The sequence below is a fragment of the Poecilia reticulata genome, linkage group LG15, assembly GCF_000633615.1.
Source record: "Poecilia reticulata strain Guanapo linkage group LG15, Guppy_female_1.0+MT, whole genome shotgun sequence".
Lineage (NCBI taxonomy): Eukaryota > Metazoa > Chordata > Actinopteri > Cyprinodontiformes > Poeciliidae > Poecilia > Poecilia reticulata.
The window spans coordinates 1523950-1544646 of NC_024345.1; the positions used below are offsets into that span (position 1 = coordinate 1523950).

The 20697-nt window shown below is 40.4% G+C and overlaps 1 protein-coding gene across 1 annotated transcript in view; it reads left to right on the forward strand.

Moving 5' to 3' along the window:
• Window positions 1-20697, forward strand: part of ehbp1 (EH domain binding protein 1) — a 159071-nt gene that overhangs the window by 47788 nt on the left and 90586 nt on the right. Inside the window, exon 11 of the mRNA XM_017309054.1 lies at window positions 1077-1323. Coding sequence (XP_017164543.1) covers window positions 1077-1323 — 247 coding nt within the window. The remainder of the gene's footprint in view (window positions 1-1076; window positions 1324-20697) is intronic.

Below are 20697 nucleotides of genomic sequence, written 5' to 3' on the forward strand. Positions count from 1 at the left end.
TATATATTTGGTCAAAAAGAATTGTGGCCCCTGAGTACAATTAACTTGACAATTTGGAATACCACTGATCTAGAGTGTGTCGTACATTCGGATTTAGCCACAATTTAACACACGGTATGGATGCGTTTTTAGTTATTATCCTGCTATGAGGTGAGCATTTTTACATTTTACAGTCTAACATTGTCCCAACAGGATTGCCCACATTTCGCTCCATCTGTATTTGATATGTAGGCCAAAATGTTCCATTCTGGTTTTGTCTGGCCAAATCACTTTCTTCCACCTACACGAGTTGTGGCAAATCTTTATTTCAACAACAGTTATCTTCCTGCCACTCATACAGAAAGACCAGATTTACTGAACAAACAATGAATGATAGCCTTGCTGAACGATCTCTCCCACCTCAGTTATGGATGTTTATGTCTCCTCCAAAACCTCTTAGTTGCTCCTCTCCGTGTCTGGCCATATTTCTTGGAGGTTTGCAGTTGTTTCTATTTTTAGATCCAGTAGTTCACAGTCAACTGTTAAGAGGCCTAATGGTAGGGGTGTTAAAATGTCTGGAGGTGCACAAGGAGGTGTCATAATTTGGAAATAATAGACAGACAATGGACAGGTGCAGGAACGGTCCAATTGCTGCGCTCCCTCGTGCCCAGTCCAATGCAATAATAAACCTAGCTTAATCCATCTGTGCAATTACTGTTGTATAAAAACTACAGTATTTCCTGGTCTTCATGATAATGTTTGCTCAATAATGTTGTCAAACAAACCTCTGAGGCGTTCACAGAACAGCTGCATTTATAAAGAATTAAATTAGACGTAGGGGTTGTTAATTTAGGCGGAGAGTAATTGGGAGTAATTGTGTCCCGTCTCTTCGAGTTTTTTTGTGTTTCTGTAAATGGAAGAATGAAATGTATCTGTAAAGCTTCTGAATGTTAGTTTGATGACGCACTTTTGCATTTTGATGTAAATGTTAACCCAGATGTTCCATTTCCTTTACTTTCTTGCTCTTGTGGACTATTTTAAGGACATTAAAGACTTTAATTGTTTTCACCACAGTTACCTCGCTCTTTCACTTTCAGATCCAACCCATTTTATGAGCCGAGGACATCAAGCCCAGCGCGGCTTCCCTCCGGCAGCCCCTCTCCTGATCTTGGCGGTATCCAGAAGAGGAGGGGCCCTCCACCCCCGAGTACCAGCACAGGCCCAGGCCCCAGTTCACCCACCTCCAAGCCCAGCTCCGGCCCAGACGGGGAGAGAGCCCAGCCTTTGGGACCCAGCCCTCTGGCAGCGGTGATGGGGAGAGAGCTGGCCTCCTCTTCCCCAAAGGTGAGCTCGCTTCGTTTTGACTCCCAGGGAACCCGAGTTGGTTCCATGACAACTCCCAGATCCCACAAACTACAACAAAAGAAAAACAAATGGAAGGAATGCGAGACACTAAAAGGCTTTAACAAAAGCTGCACAGTGTCATAGTGAGTTTACAGAAACGGCATGGCACCGCTAAAGGTTGTGTTTATTAGAATCAAGCCTACCAGTATGTTGGCCTCATTACATCTGAGCAGTCAAGTCTTTGTGATTCAAGTCGGAGAATGTTAAAAGGACAAAAGGCCGAACAAATAAACACCCTAAAAGGAAAAGTTCTTAGTTCTTAGACTAGTGTAGTCTCCCCATGTGATTTTAAATTCAAGATAGAAAATTGAAGTTTGCATCATGTCAACTGACCTACAGCACACATTACACTACAATGTAGTGTAATGTATAGAAAAATGTGAATGATTTTCCTCAGTTTTTCAGTGGAGTAAAGTTTGTTAGTTACGTTTTTCCTACAGATCTCTGCTCTCGCTCTCTCTGTTTTTCAGTGTGGCTCATCTTTCTCCGGATGCGTCATTTCTACCGAATGACTCGTGTTTTGTATGTTTGTAGTGTCCCCCGTCCAGTGGTCCCTGTTTCCACATGCTTGATCTCACATTTATGGTCATGGAAACTCTCCGTTCTATCATTTGTATCTGTAGGTGTTTTTTTTTGTTTTTTTCCCCCTTTCTCGTTGCGGTGGTTGTTTATTTATTTATTTAAATTAGTCAAATGATGGCTGGCTTTAATTAAATGGCTGACGGTCACACACTCACGGCCGGAGTCACACCACTGGCGGGGGAATGATTGGCTGCGGGCGTGGAAAGGAGTGGAGGCTAAAAACTGTGTGTGTGTGAGTGTAGGGGCGCTCAATGAACCTTTTTGCTGGTTTAAACACCGGGGGCTTAACTACAGCAGAGCGATCACAAGGGGGGGTTTTGACCCCCCACTGCCCCCCTGTGCACACACTCACACAGTACAGTTACTCCCCGTGTGTCCTTCCTGCCTGTGACTGTTTTAGTGTAGCTGAGCGGTGATGCTGGCTGTCCATGTAATTATGGCACAGCGCCTTTATCACCTAGCTGCAGTTGCCTGTGACCATGGGTGAAGGGGCCTAAACCACTTTAATTACCCAGAGCCAGTGGCCTGTGGTGGGCCGCACTTCGCCAAGAGATGCCCCTGACTCTGGAGCTTTCAGGGAGGGAGGAAACACAGAAATAAAATATGAGTGCAGACCAGGGTTATAATAGTTGCAGGCTTTTTCACTATAGTTTAGTTGTATTTTTTGCTGTGACTTTTTATTTGTTTAAATCAGCTAGTTTTAATTCGTTTTTAGAGTGTGTTTGCTAGTTTTTATTAGTTAAATATTCTTTCGTTTTTATTAGATATGGTAATAGATTTTGTTTTTTCATACTTTGGTTAATTTTTAGGTGCAGAATTCAAGAAGGTCAAAGTATTGCATTTTGATTATGTAAGCATCATCATTTGCGTAATGAATACTCAACAGAGTATACTGTTTAGAAAAATGCGTTCAGTTATCAAACAACTGGTGTTTTCTTCCAACTTTTGCTGTTGCCATTTTGTGGACTAGCATAAGTGCTAGCTGACATAAACCACTTGTGTGTGGGGGGGACGGCGGGGGATCTATTTGACATCAGTTCGAAAGCCAAATAAATCGATTCATAAATATGAAAACAATTTTTTTTCTCACTTTCAGTTTTTCTTGTTTTGTCAGTATTAGTTGACTATAATAACCTTGGTGCGGACAGAAACGGAGATGTGCATTGAAGGGGAAACGCGTGGAAGATGGCGAACAGTGGGAGGAGAAGATGGACAAGACGGCCTCGTTATTGCACACAGAGGGATGCGATGTTCATAGGAAGCAGGGGTTTGTTGACACATCCAGGAGATGTGAATAGGTTTCCCATTCTTATTCACACCAAGTGCAGTGATACACACATGGCCTGGCCTGCGCAGGGGCTGAGAGATGACCTTTGAAAGTGTGAAGTCAGAACGGATTAAGGGGAGACATTCCCACTACGAGAGGCCAAAAAGGAAACCAATACATTGCATTTTAAACGTGCACAGGGTGTAAATCTAAGCTTAAGCTCGTACGTGTGCGTTTCCTGTTCTGTTCAGCGAACGTATTCCAGTGGAGCTATGTATAACCTCATCCTGTATGGCGCGTTTGAGGTATGAATTTGATGTTTCTTTATTGTTACAAGCTATTTAAATTGGTAAAAATGATTTGAGTTGCGATAAATACACTTGATGTCAAACTTCTACGGAAAGCTGCCGTATCCACTTTGATATCTATAACTTCCCCTGAGGGGTTTGTTTGGCCACAGATGATCTCTGCCAATCAAATAAGATTTTCAAAGTTTTTGCATCCAATCAGTTGGTGACCAGTTTTTCAGTTTGTGGTGCTAGAAAATCAAACCGTTGCAACGCAATTATTCAGGGAAGCATTTCACATATTAAGATATATTAAGATATTAAGATAGAACAATGATGTTTTAATGGGTATATTCAAGGTTTTCCCAGGAAAGCTTGCTAAGCCCGGTGGTTGGGTGCCAGGTCGGTCATTCATCTAGAAGCCCGTTGGGTTTTTCAGTTAAAATTTGACTTTTCTCGTCGCTCTTGAACAGATGTTTGATTACCTTCGTCATAGACGCTTTATCCTCCTTGTCATTGCATTAGAACAACCCACTTCACTGGCAGCCTGTGAAAAGTCGGCATGCCTACAGGACATATGGTGTGAACCGAATCAATCTATGTATCAATTACATATGTATATATTAAACTCTGAAAACAGCTTGCGACTCAGGATTTTCCCCAGTGTGACAAAAGTTCAGTTGGTTGTTGTGTGAAACAACATAAATCTGTCAAGAAGGAGTTAGATCACTGCATTGTAAACTAAAGGAATGGAGTAAAGGAGCTGGAACATTTTTTTAAAAAGTTTAATTTTCTTTCTAATGTATACCATTCACTATGGTTGCAACTAATGATTAGTAATTGATCACTCTATTGATCATTCTGACAATTCATAAAATAATTCTGCTGATGTTTCAAGTCTTAGCATTAGAAATGCATAAATAGTTGCAAGCAAACATTCTTTTTTAAATAATAAACCTTTTATTGTCTAAAATGCAAAACCATCGCATTCTTTTATTGCGTGCTTGATCATTTGTAATATCTACAGCTTTACTTTTGACATCTAAATGTGAAAACTCAGCCCTTTCAGCTTGACTTAACATCAACACAGTATAGAGCTGATTTGTTGCTTATTTTTTGGATTAACAGTTCGAAAAGGTATAATGATTAGGAGCTAGTAGATTTTTTGTTTTTTACAGAATTTGAATCAGGAGAAACTAAAACTATGACACTAGAGGAGTTCTGGATATAATATATTTAAATTTTAAATTTAAAAGCACTGTGTATATATTTTTGTAAAGTTTTGGTTGTTCTTTCAACAAATGCCTTTTGTTCTGAGTCTGTAGATTCATGTTAACAATTTAATTGATTACTAAATAAATTGACAATAATTTCAATAATTGATTTCTCATGGTTAATCTGATCGTTTCAGCCCTACCATTGGCCAATTTCACACCCAACCATTGCATAACTAATTATTGAAAAAAAAGCCTCTTCCTTTTCATGTAGGATGACACTTTTTATTGTTTTTTTTGTGTGTGTGTGTCTGAGGTCAATCTCCAAGTTGTCGAATGTGAAGCTTGAGGCTGTCAGGAGACAGTTCATGTCTTCATGCCAGCCTTACCCGTCCACTGTCCTGTCTGAGAGAATACAGATCCTCAAATGTGTCAAGTTTCGGATTTGCGGAGGAGCTGGAGTGATGAAAATGTCTGTGGGATTAATGTAAATGAACGGAAGGAGTTCCTGTTGGGCGGGCTGGGAGCTCTGTCTGGTCGGATTCAGTCCATCTCTCCTCCGTGGAGCTGATTTCTCCCCTCCCAGTAACTCAGTTATCCCCTGCTCCTCCTTTTGTTTTATCTCCGTCTCTATTCCGCAGTCAGACCGCTCTACACTTAGATGCTCTTATCTTTGGATTTTCATCAGGTTTCCGCTTCATGAATTATTTGCCTTATTTTCATATAGAGAAAAGTTAAAAGTTGGCATGTATGCCCTAAAAGTTCTCACAAAAAGTTTCATACCCACTTTTACATCTTAATTTACTTTGAAAAATCTAAGAGAAAGTTGGACATTTATAGTTCTTTAGTTGTTTGCGTAATATATCTAATCAGGGTTTGTGTTAAATGTAATCAATGGTGACGCACTGCCACACCTTCAGAATTAAGTTTTATATATATGTTTTAACAGTGTAAGGCATATGAAATTAGGTCTGTCAGGATAACAAATTTTGCGGAATGATAAACTGTCCTCAAAGTTATTGTGATAAACTAATGTTGTTTTGAGACCATTTTCAAGTAACATAATGTTAATGGCATAATAATGCAAAAACACCCTGCCAAAGATATCCATCCATCCATCCATCCATCCATCCATCCATCCATCCATCCATCCATCCATCCATCCATCCATCCATCCATCCATCCATCCATTTTCTTCCACTTATCCGGGGTCGGGTCGCGGGGGCAGCAGCTTCAGAAGGGAGGCCCAGACTTCCCTCTCCCCAGCCACTTCTTCCAGCTCCTCCGGGGGAACCCCAAGGCGTTCCCAGGCCAGCCGAGAGACATAGTCCCTCCAGCGTGTCCTGGGTCTTCCCCGAGGCCTCCTCCCGGTGGGACGTGCCCGGAACACCTCACCAGGGAGGCGTCCAGGAGGCATCCTGACCAGATGCCCGAGCCACCTCAACTGGCTCCTCTCGACGTGGAGGAGCAGCGGCTCTACTCTGAGTCCCTCCCGGATAACCGAGCTTCTCACCCTATCTCTAAGGGAGAGCCCAGCCACCCTGCGGAGGAAACCCATTTCGGCCGCTTGTACCCGTGATCTCGTTCTTTCAGTCATGACCCAAAGCTCATGACCATAGATGAGGGTGGGAACGTAGATCAATCGGTAAATCGAGAGCTTTGCTTTTTGACTCAGCTCTCTTTTCACCACGACGGACCGGTACAGCGCCCACTTCACGGCAGACTCTGCCCCAATCCGCCTGTTGATCTGTTAAAGATAAATAAACTTTAAATTCTAATGAACATTTAACACTGGACCTGAAAGACATTTAAAACATCCAAAATAAATGAACAAAACAGAAACAACACAAAAAATTAACTATGGAGTCTTTGTAAGCAAAATTATCCTTCTAAAAAGAGCTGGTTAACAACAATGCACCAGACTGATGATTTCCAGTAGAAAGAGAAAAACGAAAAATCATGCAAATGGAAATTATTGAACTTGTTTTAATTTCTCATGCAATTAATTTATTTAGTGCTTATTGCGACAGGCCTCCTATATTTGTGCACTTGAACTAGTTTGAGATGAATTTAAATATCATGAAACATTACACCTCTGGCTCCTGCCTGTGTGGCTATGAAGCCGTCTACTGAGCGCTGCTGTCAGGCGTGAAGTAAAACAGGAGACGACGGGGTGAGGTGGAGGCAGAGAAAAGACGAAATAAAGGTACCTAAGAAAGGTTAAATTGAATACATTCATAGACTAAGCCTGTGAAAACAACCCTAATGTTCATATTTGTTACATTTGAACAATAAAGTTAATTGATATAGTTTGGCCTCTCTGTTTATGAGGACAGCCCACAGCCAGGGTTCATAAAGCAAATCTTATAGGAAACGAATGCCATTCATTTGCCTAATTTAAAGTCTTATTTCCTAAAAACACAGCTGGTCAAGTTAATTTTATTGTTCCTGCTGCATCAACACACTTTGAATTTCCAGGGATGAACATTTAAACCATTAGCAGAAATATTTTTTCACTTGTAGGGCTTCTTTAATTACTCATGTTAATCAAAGGGTTGCAATGAGAGAGAGTTTTGTGGGTCGTGAGAACTGCTGTGCCCGGGGGGCGGCAGAGGCCAGAGCCCCTCCCTCCTTCTCCCAGACTGTTTTCACACAACCTCCTCCGGTTCAAACTACCTCCAAATTGAAATTAAAGTAAATTAACATTATTTAATTGAGTTCGCACAAGGCTGGGATATTTCTTAATTAGCTTTGGCTAAGGTTCGCAGCAGGAGAGGATCATATACGTACTGTGAGGTGTTTCTGAGGTTACCGTGACGACTGAGGGATGAAGACGGAAGGAAGCTCGAGAGACGAGGACAGTCATTTCTTGTCGTCTGATCTGTGCCTGGTTGCTCCCATCGTTATCGTTTTGTTCAATCCAAAGTTATTTCATCTTGAGATAACTTTGACAAACCTTTCAAGAAAGTCGTACATTTAAGAACTTAATGAAAGTGGGTCACGCTGACCTGAAAAATGTCATATCGCTTCTCAAGGCTAGTTTATAGTTGCTTAAAGATGTTTCTGTTCTGCTTTGTTATGCTTTTTTTCATGGTTTTTGTGCCTCTAGTTGCCTTTATCTTTAAGTACCTTGACAGCAAAAAGGGCAGAGAATTGAATCCAGGACAATTGCATTGAGGACTGTACTCATTGAATATGGTGCGCCTGCTTTGCTTCCCCAACTAACATGCATTTTAATGCACACAGTGGAAGCCATCCTGAGACTGTCGTAGAAGCTAGCATCTTGTTGGGGTTGCACTATCTGGCGACCAGAACAATAAAAAGCATTTGCCAACGCCAGTCAATAGCGTGTACAGTCGCATTGTGCCCAGGTATTTCGGCTTCCCAAGCGGTGTCTTATTTCTTATATTTACAATTTGCTCAACAGATAAATTTACGAATTGGCAAAATTTCTGCTGAACCATGACTAGCCGGGAATTCGTCATAGTTTGAAACCGCTAAAATTTGAAATCGTATCTTTCCGCTGTTTACTTTTAACAAGATGCTAGAGAAGGAGGCAGTTTATCTCCAACTGGATAAAGGTGTCCGATGCTGATCCTCCATCTACTGTTACTGCACACTGCTAACCAGTTGGCTGAAATAATTTTAGCAATGTTCCTAACAGCCAACAATTTTGGCTTAGGGAATATTTCTGGTCACACAACAAAAACCATTGGGAAAGCTTTAAGGGTCAAGTCTGTTTAGGAGCAAACTACAAATTGGCAGGAGACAGCTTGACAATTTGTCATGTCACATTCTTGCTTTGATTTTTTTTTAATACAATAATATTGTGAAAATATTGGATGGCTGGCTCATGCCTGGTTAGAAACATGGCTTGTCTAGAATGTAAAGCTCTAGAATAGAGTTGTTTCTTACTTTGAAACCCAGACGACAGTAGCAGAAATAAAATGGGCTGAGCAGTCAGTTTCTCAGACCAAAGCAATGAGGCCTCTGTGGCCACGTTAGACTTTCCATAAGCCCTGTAATATTAGGAGAATAATCCTCGAGAGGAGTAAGGCTAAATCATTACCTCTCAATGTCTGCTTTTTGCCAGTGTGGACCCCTCCCCAGACCTTATTTGCTGTGTGTGAGTGGTCTGTCATTGGATCTTGTGGGAGAGCAGAGACATAGTTTCCTCTACCTATGCTGTTTAGGCCCAATCATGGGGGCTTCCTGTGGCTGTTTCAGGCTGAGGGGCATCTCTGTCAACAGGTTAAGAGAACAGCACAAGGTATCACTGCCATTCCCTCTTCGCCCTTTCCCACCCCCCAAAATATTTGAAAGAAACATTTGTGTACTTTCTTATAAGTTTCAGTTGGCATTTAGCTGCGCATAAATATTTAGATCAGAGCTGATCTTGTATGAGAGCCACCAATATTTGTTTGAAAACATATAAATCTTTTTCCATTTAAATTGTACTCTCTGCTGTGACAAATGGACGCGCCGCTGTGCATCGCATGCACTTAAACGTGTTGTGAGGGCTACACTTTGATCCCGCAACCGTAACGCGGCTATCATTTCCGCACCCTTTTTCTCCCTCTGTCAGGCGCATGTCAAGTTCACAAGTTCCTCCGCAAATCCGCGGACGGCTCGCTCTCCTCGGCGCCCGCTGCCGACCGGTGTAAAAAAGGGCCTTCCGCAAAGCGCCGCTTGTAATCTGCCTTCAGTAAGTCCTCCTTAGTTTTATCTGCCAAGGATTACCTCGCAAGCTGCGAGTGGGAAGAGAACGAGCAGGACGTGGTGCACGAGATGGAGAAACGAAAGCGAGCCGGAACACAAAAACGATGAAGATGGAAGAAAATGAAAACAAATCACTGTGTAATCTCTGAAAGAAAAGAGACCTGGCTTGGAGTTAAAGGGAAGTTTCCCTCGCCGCTCATTTAGAGAGGGAATTGACTAATCCCTCCATGATTGATGTCGGCTATGAGAGGCTCTGTGGCAGACTAATAGGGCTTATGAGGATGACCAGAAAGTCCTCTGTGTGTGTATATGAATAAACCAGACCTTTTTTGTCTTGTGGGTCTCCCTCCATCCAGTGACCACAGAAGCCACGGGTTTGAATGACATAGCAGGCCAAGAAGGGGTAACTTTATCTTAATCTGGGCTTAATCTGCCCCAGTCCTCCAGGTGTGTGTGGGCTTAAACCACAGAGGATCGAGGGGTTTGGGGGTGAAGTTTAAGAGGGCTTCAGGTGAAGAGAGAGAACCCCGTGCACTTGAAAAGCCCTCGGACCTCCAGTCTGACTAAGACCCCCCGCACATTCAAAAAACCCAGCACTCATTTAGCTGTGCCAATCCTTCCAGCCATCTACGAGTGGCCCTCAGTTCATTTTTAATTGGATTAACCCAATCATACTGCACCGCTTAGAAAGACCTGCAAATTGTTTGGTGAATAAGCCTTTTGATATGCATTTTCAAATGCATGCAAGTGTTTAGGAGTGTGAGTGGCCACACATAAATTCTCTAGTGTGTGATGGAGGAAATGAGACTGAGTTTTAAATGACAAGAACTATTTTTTTAAGCACCCAAATATTCCCCATGTGTTAGATAACCATATGGTAGAAAAATTGGAAAAATATTTAGATATTTTCCAATTTCCAAGGGTGTACTTATACTTTCCACCCTTATTTTTATAAGGGTGTACTGATGTATTGGCTGGCAGATAAATCAACCCGATTTCCCTGGTTTTGGGAGATGCTATTTCTACATGGCTGCTTTTTTTTGTTATAATTTTATATTTATATTTCTAGTTTAGCTTGTATACTGTTTATTCTACGCTTTGCTATTTTTTTCTTCTATTTTTGATTTCTGTTAGTTTAGTTTTATGTCCACTTAATCCCAAAACAGCTTAGATTTCCCACTTCTGGGACTAATAAAGAAGGATCTTATCTTAATTTTCAAGTTGAAAAAAAATGAACAATCCGTGGAAGTGGGAATACCTACTGGGAAAGTTGGAAGGTTTCTCACAAGCTGACCACACAATCCAATATGGCTACATATAAAAGTAGTTTATCTGTCCATTTAACTATTTGTATCAAAAATAAATCTTACACATTCCTTCAGTGACAACATTTCTGCAGTGTTTGAAAACACAAACATCCCAAATCCTATTAGCTCGTATGGAGAATGTCCAGTTGCAAAGACCTCCCACTTCCAACAATTTCCAGCGTGAGGGGGTGCTATTGAGAAATGGCTAGCGATGGAGATATAGCGTTTTAGATGATTTGTAGACTAAGATGAATTATTCATTAGTGTTATTAGGGCCAAACACACAGGCAATAACTATATGCTCTCTGTTGATTCCTGTTTCTCTTTCTGTATTCTCCTGCCATATTTCCTAAGTTTTCTCTGCTTGTGTGTGTGTGTGAGTGTTGATGCATGTGTATTCTGATCAGGAGTCAAAGGGGTGACTTTGTAATTATGTTCATTTTAATTGGCTGTGCTATCATCGCTCTCATCACTGCGGCGCCCACGCTGTACTGGACAATGACCGTATGTGGTGTGGGGGGTTTTAGTCGCTGCTACGTTAAACCCGCTTCCCTCCACACGCATTCATCTCCTTTACCTGCAGAATATAATTCCTGAAGTGGTCTCTCTAATGAGTTTTCCCTGCCGAGGCTTAGATTAATTGATCAATGGTGTCGCTATCGCCGCGTCTGATCTCTGAATCCATTGCACTGCTAATTTGTTTGTTTTAAGATGGCAGTTAAAGGAGATTAATGTGATATAAATTTATAACAGAACAGCATCCCCTGCCCCGACCCTCAACGTTCTTGTTTTTTGAAGTGTCATTCAAGTTTGTTTTTTTAAAACTGATTGAGATTAAATCTAGAAGGTATGCAACAGAAGGCTGAAGAGATTGGCCCAAAATGTCATATTGTGGCTCCAAGGAAGCAAATGAAACAGAAGAATTGGAAATTTTAACCATCGTTCATGTTGCTCCCATCCGCCCTGCTTAATGACACAAACGCATTTAGTCACACTCAGGCTCATCCATTCCTGTATTCATGTACTTTTTTTCCCCCAGCTGTAATAAGTAATTTACAGAAGCATGAGTTTGGTTAACTTGGCTGCTTTTGTTTCCATCATAGGCTAAAGCCAACATTTATTACTCCTGTTTGTCCTATGTTACATTTTAGCTGATCAAGCTAGCATGCCAACATTAGCTTTTTTTGGCTCCGGTGAACCCCAAACTAGGAACGCACATTCTGAAAATTTCTTCGGAAATATAAACAAAAATTGATATTTGTCGATATTATATATTATATTTTCTTACAGTTTTGCTTCTGTGTTTCAGTTAAACGCCTCCAAATCCTGTTTCAGAACAAATGCCTAAGAACCAGCTCCCTCCTCCATCCTCCAAAAACACATGCACAAAGAGCAATAAGAGGGAAATAAACATTGGTTATTAATCTCGGCACATTCTTTAAGTGTCTCTTACTAATGGACATTTTGGGGAATTATCTGTAAAGTTACAGAAGAGTTGATGCATACAGCAGTTTGACGTAATTAGACTGTTGGGAGAGCTAACTGGGTCTAAATTGTATCCATCCAGGTGTTTGGGAACTAGTGGTTACTCTTCCTTCTTTGTTAAGTCCTGCTTTTTGCAGTCAGCCAGCAATGATTGAATAAATTATTAATTTAAAGTTAGACAATGTAAACATAAATTAACCACTGAAAGAGAGACGATCTGTACAAGCTTATAGTTGCAAATGCTTATTTCCAACTGTAGTCTTCAGAACATGCAGTGATATCAAAACTCAACTTTTAGCTATTCAAAACACGAGTTCAAATATAAATAACCTCACCATGCAGTCTATCATAAAAACCATTGGCAGTAAAACAGGCCGTAAGCTTGATGGTACCACCACCATGCTTTACTTCACCTTGACTACATGATTACTTCAGACACACTCTTTTTGTCCATGTTATTGTGTATTATTTTTCAAAGATTGTAGCCTTATGGTTCAATCTGTCTCTCTGACCTTCAACCTTTTCTCCAGAAGACACTTGGCATTCATGCTTCACTTATTGAAGTTGTTTTGTTGTCAGGTCCACCTGATTGATTCATAGGTGTCACTAAACGCCCAAATTCAATGTAATAAAGTTCAGACTAATACTGAAGCCAACCACTTTACAAGCCGACCGGTTCAAATATTTATCATTTCTAAAAGCGTCAAGCTTGACTTTACTCAACATCTGCATGTACAGTCACATTAATGCACACTCACTTTCTCTTCCCACCGACTCTGGAAGGGAAGCGCCTTCCACCCCCCGCACCCCCCCTGTGTGATTACGACCGTAAAGCGTTATTTCCTTTGTATGTTAATGTGTATTATTTTTCACGCTACATTCCCTCCTCTCTCCTGTACCACCCTCCCCCCTTCCTCATTTCCTTATTGTTCCATCCACTCCACATCTCCATTTACATAATTGAACTTTTGATTAGACTTCGTTCCGTCCCCTCTGCCTCTCGTCGAGGCAACGTATGACATCGGGTGCACAATTTCATGGGTAAGATGACATGAAGCGATCATTCCTGTTTCCACTCGGGTTTTTTTCCCCCTAATGCGAGGACGTCAGACGTACAAAGCTCATATTAAACAAAGTGCTTGTTTTGACTGAAGGTGCAATTAAATAAATACTTGGGTAGGTAGGAGTCAGTCAATCAGAAGTGCTTTTCAACAGTAGGAGAGATAACGAATTCCATGAAGTGTTTGTGTTTATGTCTGAAATACAATACGGTAATTCATCAGGGGATTGTCTCAGTGTCTCCTTTTGCACAGTTCCTGTCCATATATGTGAACATACTTAAACCTATTGCTATTTAAAATAAGTCTGTGTGTTTATATACACTTTGCAGTACGTCCCTTCTTTGTAGATGGGCTTTTTTTTTTTTTTTTTGCTCTAGGCTCCCTTGAGCGGATTACAAGTTTTAAAGAGTATGAGATTCAACACCTCCTCAAATCTGACACTCTGACACTGCTTTGAAGGCTCGAAAGTGAGATTGGAAAGACACGGAAGCTCTTGTCTCTGCACGGAGTCGTGGGTTTATGTCATTGGTTTGAGGCCAGTTAAGTTTCCATTGAAGCGTCATGCCCCAGAGGGAGAGACAAAGCTGCCACTTAAAGCGTTTGACTTGTATCTTTTTTATGTCTCCGAAAGGCCGGTTTCAGTCGCTCCAGTGCTTTAAACTCCTTTAGTGTTTCTGCTAAACTTTGTTTGTCTGCCTTAGTTTCGGCATATAGGATGTAGCGAGGTGTAGCTTTTTACCTTTAACTATCTTCAACTATTACTTTGTTCCTGATGTAATAGTTAAAATATTTATCATTCCACCTCTTAGCAGGTGAAATGATGGTGACTGGTGAAATGGTAAAGATCTTGATGTGTAAGACTTGTCTTCACCTGAACTATGGATGTATGAGTATAAGACATGGCTCTGGTTAGTGAATTGATGTAGATTAAATATAGACAAAACATTGATTACACTAACATGTGAAGTTAATAGCACTGACTATATCTTCATTATGGTACTTGTTACTGGGTGGGCAGCAATGGAACATTGTCAAAGTTGTTGCATTAGAAGCAGAAAAACCGGGAAATGTCCAGTAACAATGACTAGAAGAGGATCTCTAAAACAGTTCTTACATTTTGTTGCCTGTCTGCAGTGGTCAGCATCTATGAAAATCCAAAGAAGAAACGGGGCCTGTCCAATTGTCATGCGAATTCTGAGCGAATATTTAAAATGTTGCAACAAAAAAAAAGGGGGAAAAAAGCGAATTGGGTGTGTTTCTGTTAGATGTTGACATTGCGAAATAAACAAGGTGACAAACTACCATGGACACCACAGAAGAAAAACGTTCTGCCCAGAAATATACATCATAGAACATGTTGCAAGAACTGGATACAAAAGCAGAAAGCAGGCTATAGCACATGATATCTGGGTTAATACAACCAAACCAAGTGTGCGTGCGTGCGTGCGTGTGTGTACGTACGTGTGTAGCACTAGCGTAAAAAATGGCTTATGTTTTACCAGAGAAATCCTACAACTGCTAAAATCTGACACAACTCAGTTTTGTTTGCATTTCGTGAAGAAAGTTGTGCCCTTTGTCTACTTCAGAAAACTGGTTTTTCAAAGGGTTTGGGTCGTTTGACACAGTTCAGTGTGGAAGCGAACACCACCAGCTGAAAATGGAACAAATGTTTTAATTTTGGTCACCCAATCGAACCAAGTTTACTGGACTATCAGGTGGGAAAACACCTTCAGTTTGAAAAATCTGAACTTTCTCTTTATAGTTTAATTTGGTGCATAATGCTAAGCCTGACTCGCTAAGTGTCAAAAGCATGTTACATGTTTAAAAAAATCACCTTTTTAAACACTGGAGAAATTCTCCTAATACCAGGATCAACAGGAAGTCCAACACTTCCATCATCGGCTTCCCTCATATCTACTTATTCCGAATGTATGAGCTTAACCCTCCTCTCCCACACCCACCTCTTTCTCTCTCCAACCTCCCTCTTTTTCCCCCTCCTTCAATTTTTTTCCCCCTCCTTTTCTTTGCCCCCTTAGATGTATGTTGTTGACACTGAGGCATCAGGAATAATGGAATCTCTTGTCAGTGTCTTGTATTTTCTGCCCGGACTGTTAGGGCTGTGTATAATAGTAGCAGCCAAGGAGGAAGAGGGGAGGTTATGTGCCACTGATAGTAATGAAGGTTGCCTTTTCATTTTTTAATATGGGACGTTTGTGGGCCGAGGCAATGCTCTCCGCTAATCCTACCCTCGAGCCGAGCTAGCTACATGGACGCATCGGTGTTACACACACACACGCACACGCACCCAATGACATTCACACAGGCCGATAAAGCACAAACACACACTCGCGTACGATGCATGCACCTTCCTTTAGGCGAGACAGCGAACTGTTTGATAAGTGCATTTCTGCTCCTCATGAAATTTTCACTCTGCCCGTGTTTGTGTCTTAAGGAAATGCAGCCTGTTCCTGTTACAGATGATATGGTATTTGTTTAATATTTGATGCGTTTGAAAGCCTGACTGACTGATTGGCTGCTGCATTTTGTAAACCTTTATCAGAAAACGATGTAGTGGAACAGAGTCTGCAATGTAGATTGAGAAAATTACAACCAGTTATAGGGGCCAGGGCGAACAGCTACTCACGCATCTGTCACAGGTTAGATACTGTGTTGATTCTTTTGTGTCATAGAAGAAATAGTTATGCTTATTCAGACAAAACGGGAGCAACAAGAGCAAACATGGATGTGCTTGGCTTTGTAGTAGCGGTGCGCAGATAAATCGACCCAGAGTTTCTTAATTTTGAGTGACTGATCTATACCGATCTTATCTACCCCTGAAACAGTCGACACCTCACTATTTCCAACTAAGCAACTTTGTCGCTGGTTTCCTCTTTATTTGTGTTTTTTATTTCCTCCGTTTATTCCTGTGGTGTTGGAGTTGTTTTTCAGTCTCTTGGTACTTGCTTATTGTGGCTCAATTAAAGCAGAGAGTGCTGGTCTGCTGGGAGACGTGGGTGCGACTGAGTCTTCATAGCTGCTACTAATGTTGTTTGTCTTCAGACAAAACAAGCAATCAAAATGATACAACAATCAGTATCGGTCAAAATCAGAATCGGCTGGTCAGGCTTTGGCGATCGGTCAGGACCGCTACTTTGTCATTTTGTGAAATCATTTTCATGTAGAGGTGCATAAATAGGCCTGTCATGATAATACATTTTGCAATTTGTGAACAAATTGACCCAGAAATTATTGTGGTAAGCGAGAATATTTTTAACTAATATAACAATAATAATAGCATAATAATCCAAGTACATCCTTTTTAAAGATAAAAAAAATTTAATTTCTAAGCAATATCTAACACTATAACCCAAAGACATTTCAACAATTCAAAATAAATAAACAAAACAACCGAAACAACAACCATTAAAATGGATTATAAAGTCTCTGTAACCAAAATTGTGTTTATAAAAATAGTAATAATTTTGATTAGACAGGAAAAGCAGGTTGAAGTGCCAGTTAAGACTTTTGTAGAAAAAGTTTAAACTAACTACTTTGAACTCAGTGAATTTTTCAAAATACTGACTTTTCAGCAACATTAAAGGGCAGCCTCTCTTAAATGATTGTTTTACACATGGAAGTTATAGAGCTCACTTTATTGTATCTTGCGACTAGTTGATTTATAACACTTTATTACTGAGACAGGCTTACTCACAAAATGTCCCTTAATAAAAATCCAGTGCAACCAGTTGACTTCAGAAGTTCATGTGTTTGTGATTTAATATCAGTACAGATACAAACGCAGTCGTGAACTCAATGACATGAAGAAAAGCTTTCATGCTTCCTGTTTGCTCTTTGACCACAAGCCTCGTAGGAAAAACATGTGAAGGAAGTGGACCTGGTCAGATTGAGGTCAAAATCGAACCTGTTGGCCAAAATGCAAAAACACCATGTGTGTAAAAACCAACTTTGCATTTTACCCTGAAAACACCGTCACCTTGACAACAACTTTATGCTTTCCTTCAGCAGAGACGAAGAAGCCTGTAACAGTTGATAGGGAGGTGACAGTCTGTTAGAAGTAGAAGACGGTTTTGCAAAGAATAGGTAAAGTGTTCAATCTGCACATGTGTAAATTGTGTACAGGAACACCCGAAATAGTTGGAACTACTACAAAACATGATCCTTTAAAGCATTGACTGCCACTATGCTGTATTTTATTGGTCTTTCACACAAAGTTCCTCCAAAAATACTAAAGTTTGTGGTTGAAGAGGTTCAACTGATGTAAAAACGTAGACCTGTCACAATGATAAATTTTGCTTTTTGATAAATTGTTATATTATTGTTTCGAGACTATTTTCAAGTAATATGGCAGTAATGGCATAGTCATGCAAGAACACATTCTCAAAGATCAATAAACTTTTAAATTCTATTGAACATTTAACACTGGAACTAGAAGACATTTTAAATAACATGCATAAACAAAACAACAGAAACAACAGAATTATTAAGTCACCGTTATATAAAATTGTCTTTTATATAAGTTAGTTAGTTGCACCAGACTGAAGACTTTTGTCATGTAGTGTTTGGTAGAAAGAGAGAAAAGGGAAAAAATCAATAAATTGTGGAAATGATTGAGTTTTTTTAATGCATCAATGCTATTAATTTATTTATTGCTTATTCCTACGGGACTATGAAGACATACATTTTTCTGATTTTCTTTTGAAGGTCATATGTTTATTTTCTATTTATTCTGACTTGGTACCTCTTCTGTGAGAAAGTGTGTTTCTCTTTGTTTTTGTTTTTTTTTCCTACTGGCGGTGTTGTCGTGGTGTATTTGGAAGCGTGTCTGTGTTTCCTGCCGGCTAGGGCGCGGGGTCTGCAGCGCTGGAGTGTGCCTTGTGTCTAATTGCTTTAATAGCACCTGGTCTCTAATCCCAGGTAATTAGAGCGCTCAAATTAGACAGCTACTTTCAAACCGTCACTTGAAAAAGCAGGAGGAGGTGGAGGCCTGGAGGAAGACCCCATCACACTGAAGCTCTCGTTTTACTCACACGCAGAGGCTAGCGTAACACTGGGAACAGAGAAGTAAACAGATTTTATGTAGAGCCTGAGTTTCTGTCATGTGCTCACTTGTACATGAGGTCCTTGAAATCCTTGAAAATGCGTGAACTTCAAATTATGGGATTTTTTTTTTGTTTCATTTTCAGACCAGTCAGGTGTGTAAGGCGTGTGTGAAAGAGGCATGAAATATTGTTATATTTTAATTTACCTTGTCTCTGCTGTGGAATCTCTAATATTACCACAAAAATAATAACAGTAATAAATGATATCATATAATGGTGAATTAAAACCGTCTTCTTTCGTTCATTTGTATTGTTTTCATTTCCAAAGTGTGATAACGTAAAGGTCTGGAAACTTACTTTGAAGATTTTTGAAAAGATTTTTACAGTGGGAAAAGTGTACTAACTCTGTTTATATATTTAAGATTAGGATTAATGCATCAATTAGATTTGAGTTTTCAACATTAACTGTAGTTCAGTTTCACCAAAACAACCGAGTCACATCAGCTTTTCTCCTTCTCCACACTCGGTGATGTTGCCCTTGTTCTAATCGTTATCGACTTTCTCACTTTTTTTTGTTTCGTTCTGTTTTGGTTGTGCGGCACGGCTGTATTGTCGGAGCCTCCTAAAACGTGTTTGAAGAAGCTGTGGGGAAAGGTTAAGGCCCTCTTTTAAAGATGAGCCGGAAATGTCAAGTGTCTGCCCCTCAGGCTCCCGCTACCGTCTCCCTGTACTAAGACTACCACAGGGATCTGCATCACTAAGAGACACACACACACGAACACACACACACACACACACACACACACACACACACACACACACACACACACACACACACACACACACACACACNCACACACACACACACACACACACACACACACACACTGATACGAAGGTTAGGAATTGCTGTTAGAGATGTCCTCTAGTCTCTTTCATTTGTTTTGACTCTCATGGCGTCTCAGCTGGCTTCAGGCTCCTGGTCAAAGGTTAAATTGGAACAATGGAGGAGAAACTCAGGAACTTGTAGACTTCAGCTAGCTGGCTGCTGTTGATTTCCCACTCAATTAATTCTTTCCAACTGTGAATGCTTTATAAGCTTAAAATCAGAATTGGTCTTGTTTCTCACTGTTAAAATCATGCAAATTCTCTTCTGGAGGCTGATTATAAAATCAAAGTCTGATTTTCCTTCCTTACTGCCTGTCCAAACAATTAAACAGACTGCATACCTTCACGCCGATGCTGTTTCTTTCAAATATGAAACAACAGTTTCAGATTAAATCTTACTTCCCTTACAAGTTGAATTTTTTTGGTCGTGTAGTAGCGAAAACATGCCAACAGAGGGGGTTAGTCAGCCACAGCAACCTTAGTTAGGAAGCAGAGTCCCAAACTGGTGATCATCAGGCCTCAACTGTGGGTCTTTAAACTCGGTTATGTTTTGTCATATTTTTTTTTAGAGCTCAGTATATTGTGATTTATTTACCCACTTCAGTTAAAGTTCATTCTTAGGAAGTTTACCATTTCCGCTGATGTCAGACTTCATTTTGTGCAGAAGAAAATCCTAGTGGAGAGGAGGAAACTTCCACTAGCACTAGTGGATTTAAATAGGTTAAAATACATTTTCTAATTAAGTTTTATAGTTTTGTTAAAAGCATCCAAATGCATCTCCCCACTCAGTGGTTTTACTAGTTAAATGTCATCATCTTGGCCTATTTGCAGACATAATTTAAAGTTTCTGATCGCTCACTAATTATTTTTAAAGTGAGCCCTCCATTCCCTCTGTACGTTTACTTCCATTACCATCAGAGAGAGTGTCCACACATCAGTCCCTCCTTAACCAGATTAGCCAATATCCACCTGAATCACCAGAGCAGCATCTACTGTCAAAACAAGACCGTTGTCTCTGCAAAACCAAGAATTTGTGGGATTTGGAGTCCAGGAGAGGAAAATGCTTCTTACGCTGAATGCGTTTAGCCCAGATAAGGCTTCAAAGGCAAAGCTAATTAATAAGATGTTTACATTATTCACGGTCGTACGGCGCTTTCTGAATGACCCTCCAGAATGGGGGTGTGTCTGCACACACACATGTGAAAGCTTATTATATACCAGTACGGCATGCTAATTGATTGACTTGCGATGGCGTAAAACATTAAACATTAGTAAAACATTTTACTGGAAAGTAAGTAAGTAAAGGGAGTGGAGGAAGTCGGTATTCAAAGGGAAACGGAATCCTGAAGTAAAGACAAGAAAATGACCTGTAATCTTATCTGATCTGTTTGCATAAAAAAAAAGAATGTTGAATGTATGAATGTTTCTTTCTATCCATTTCCAA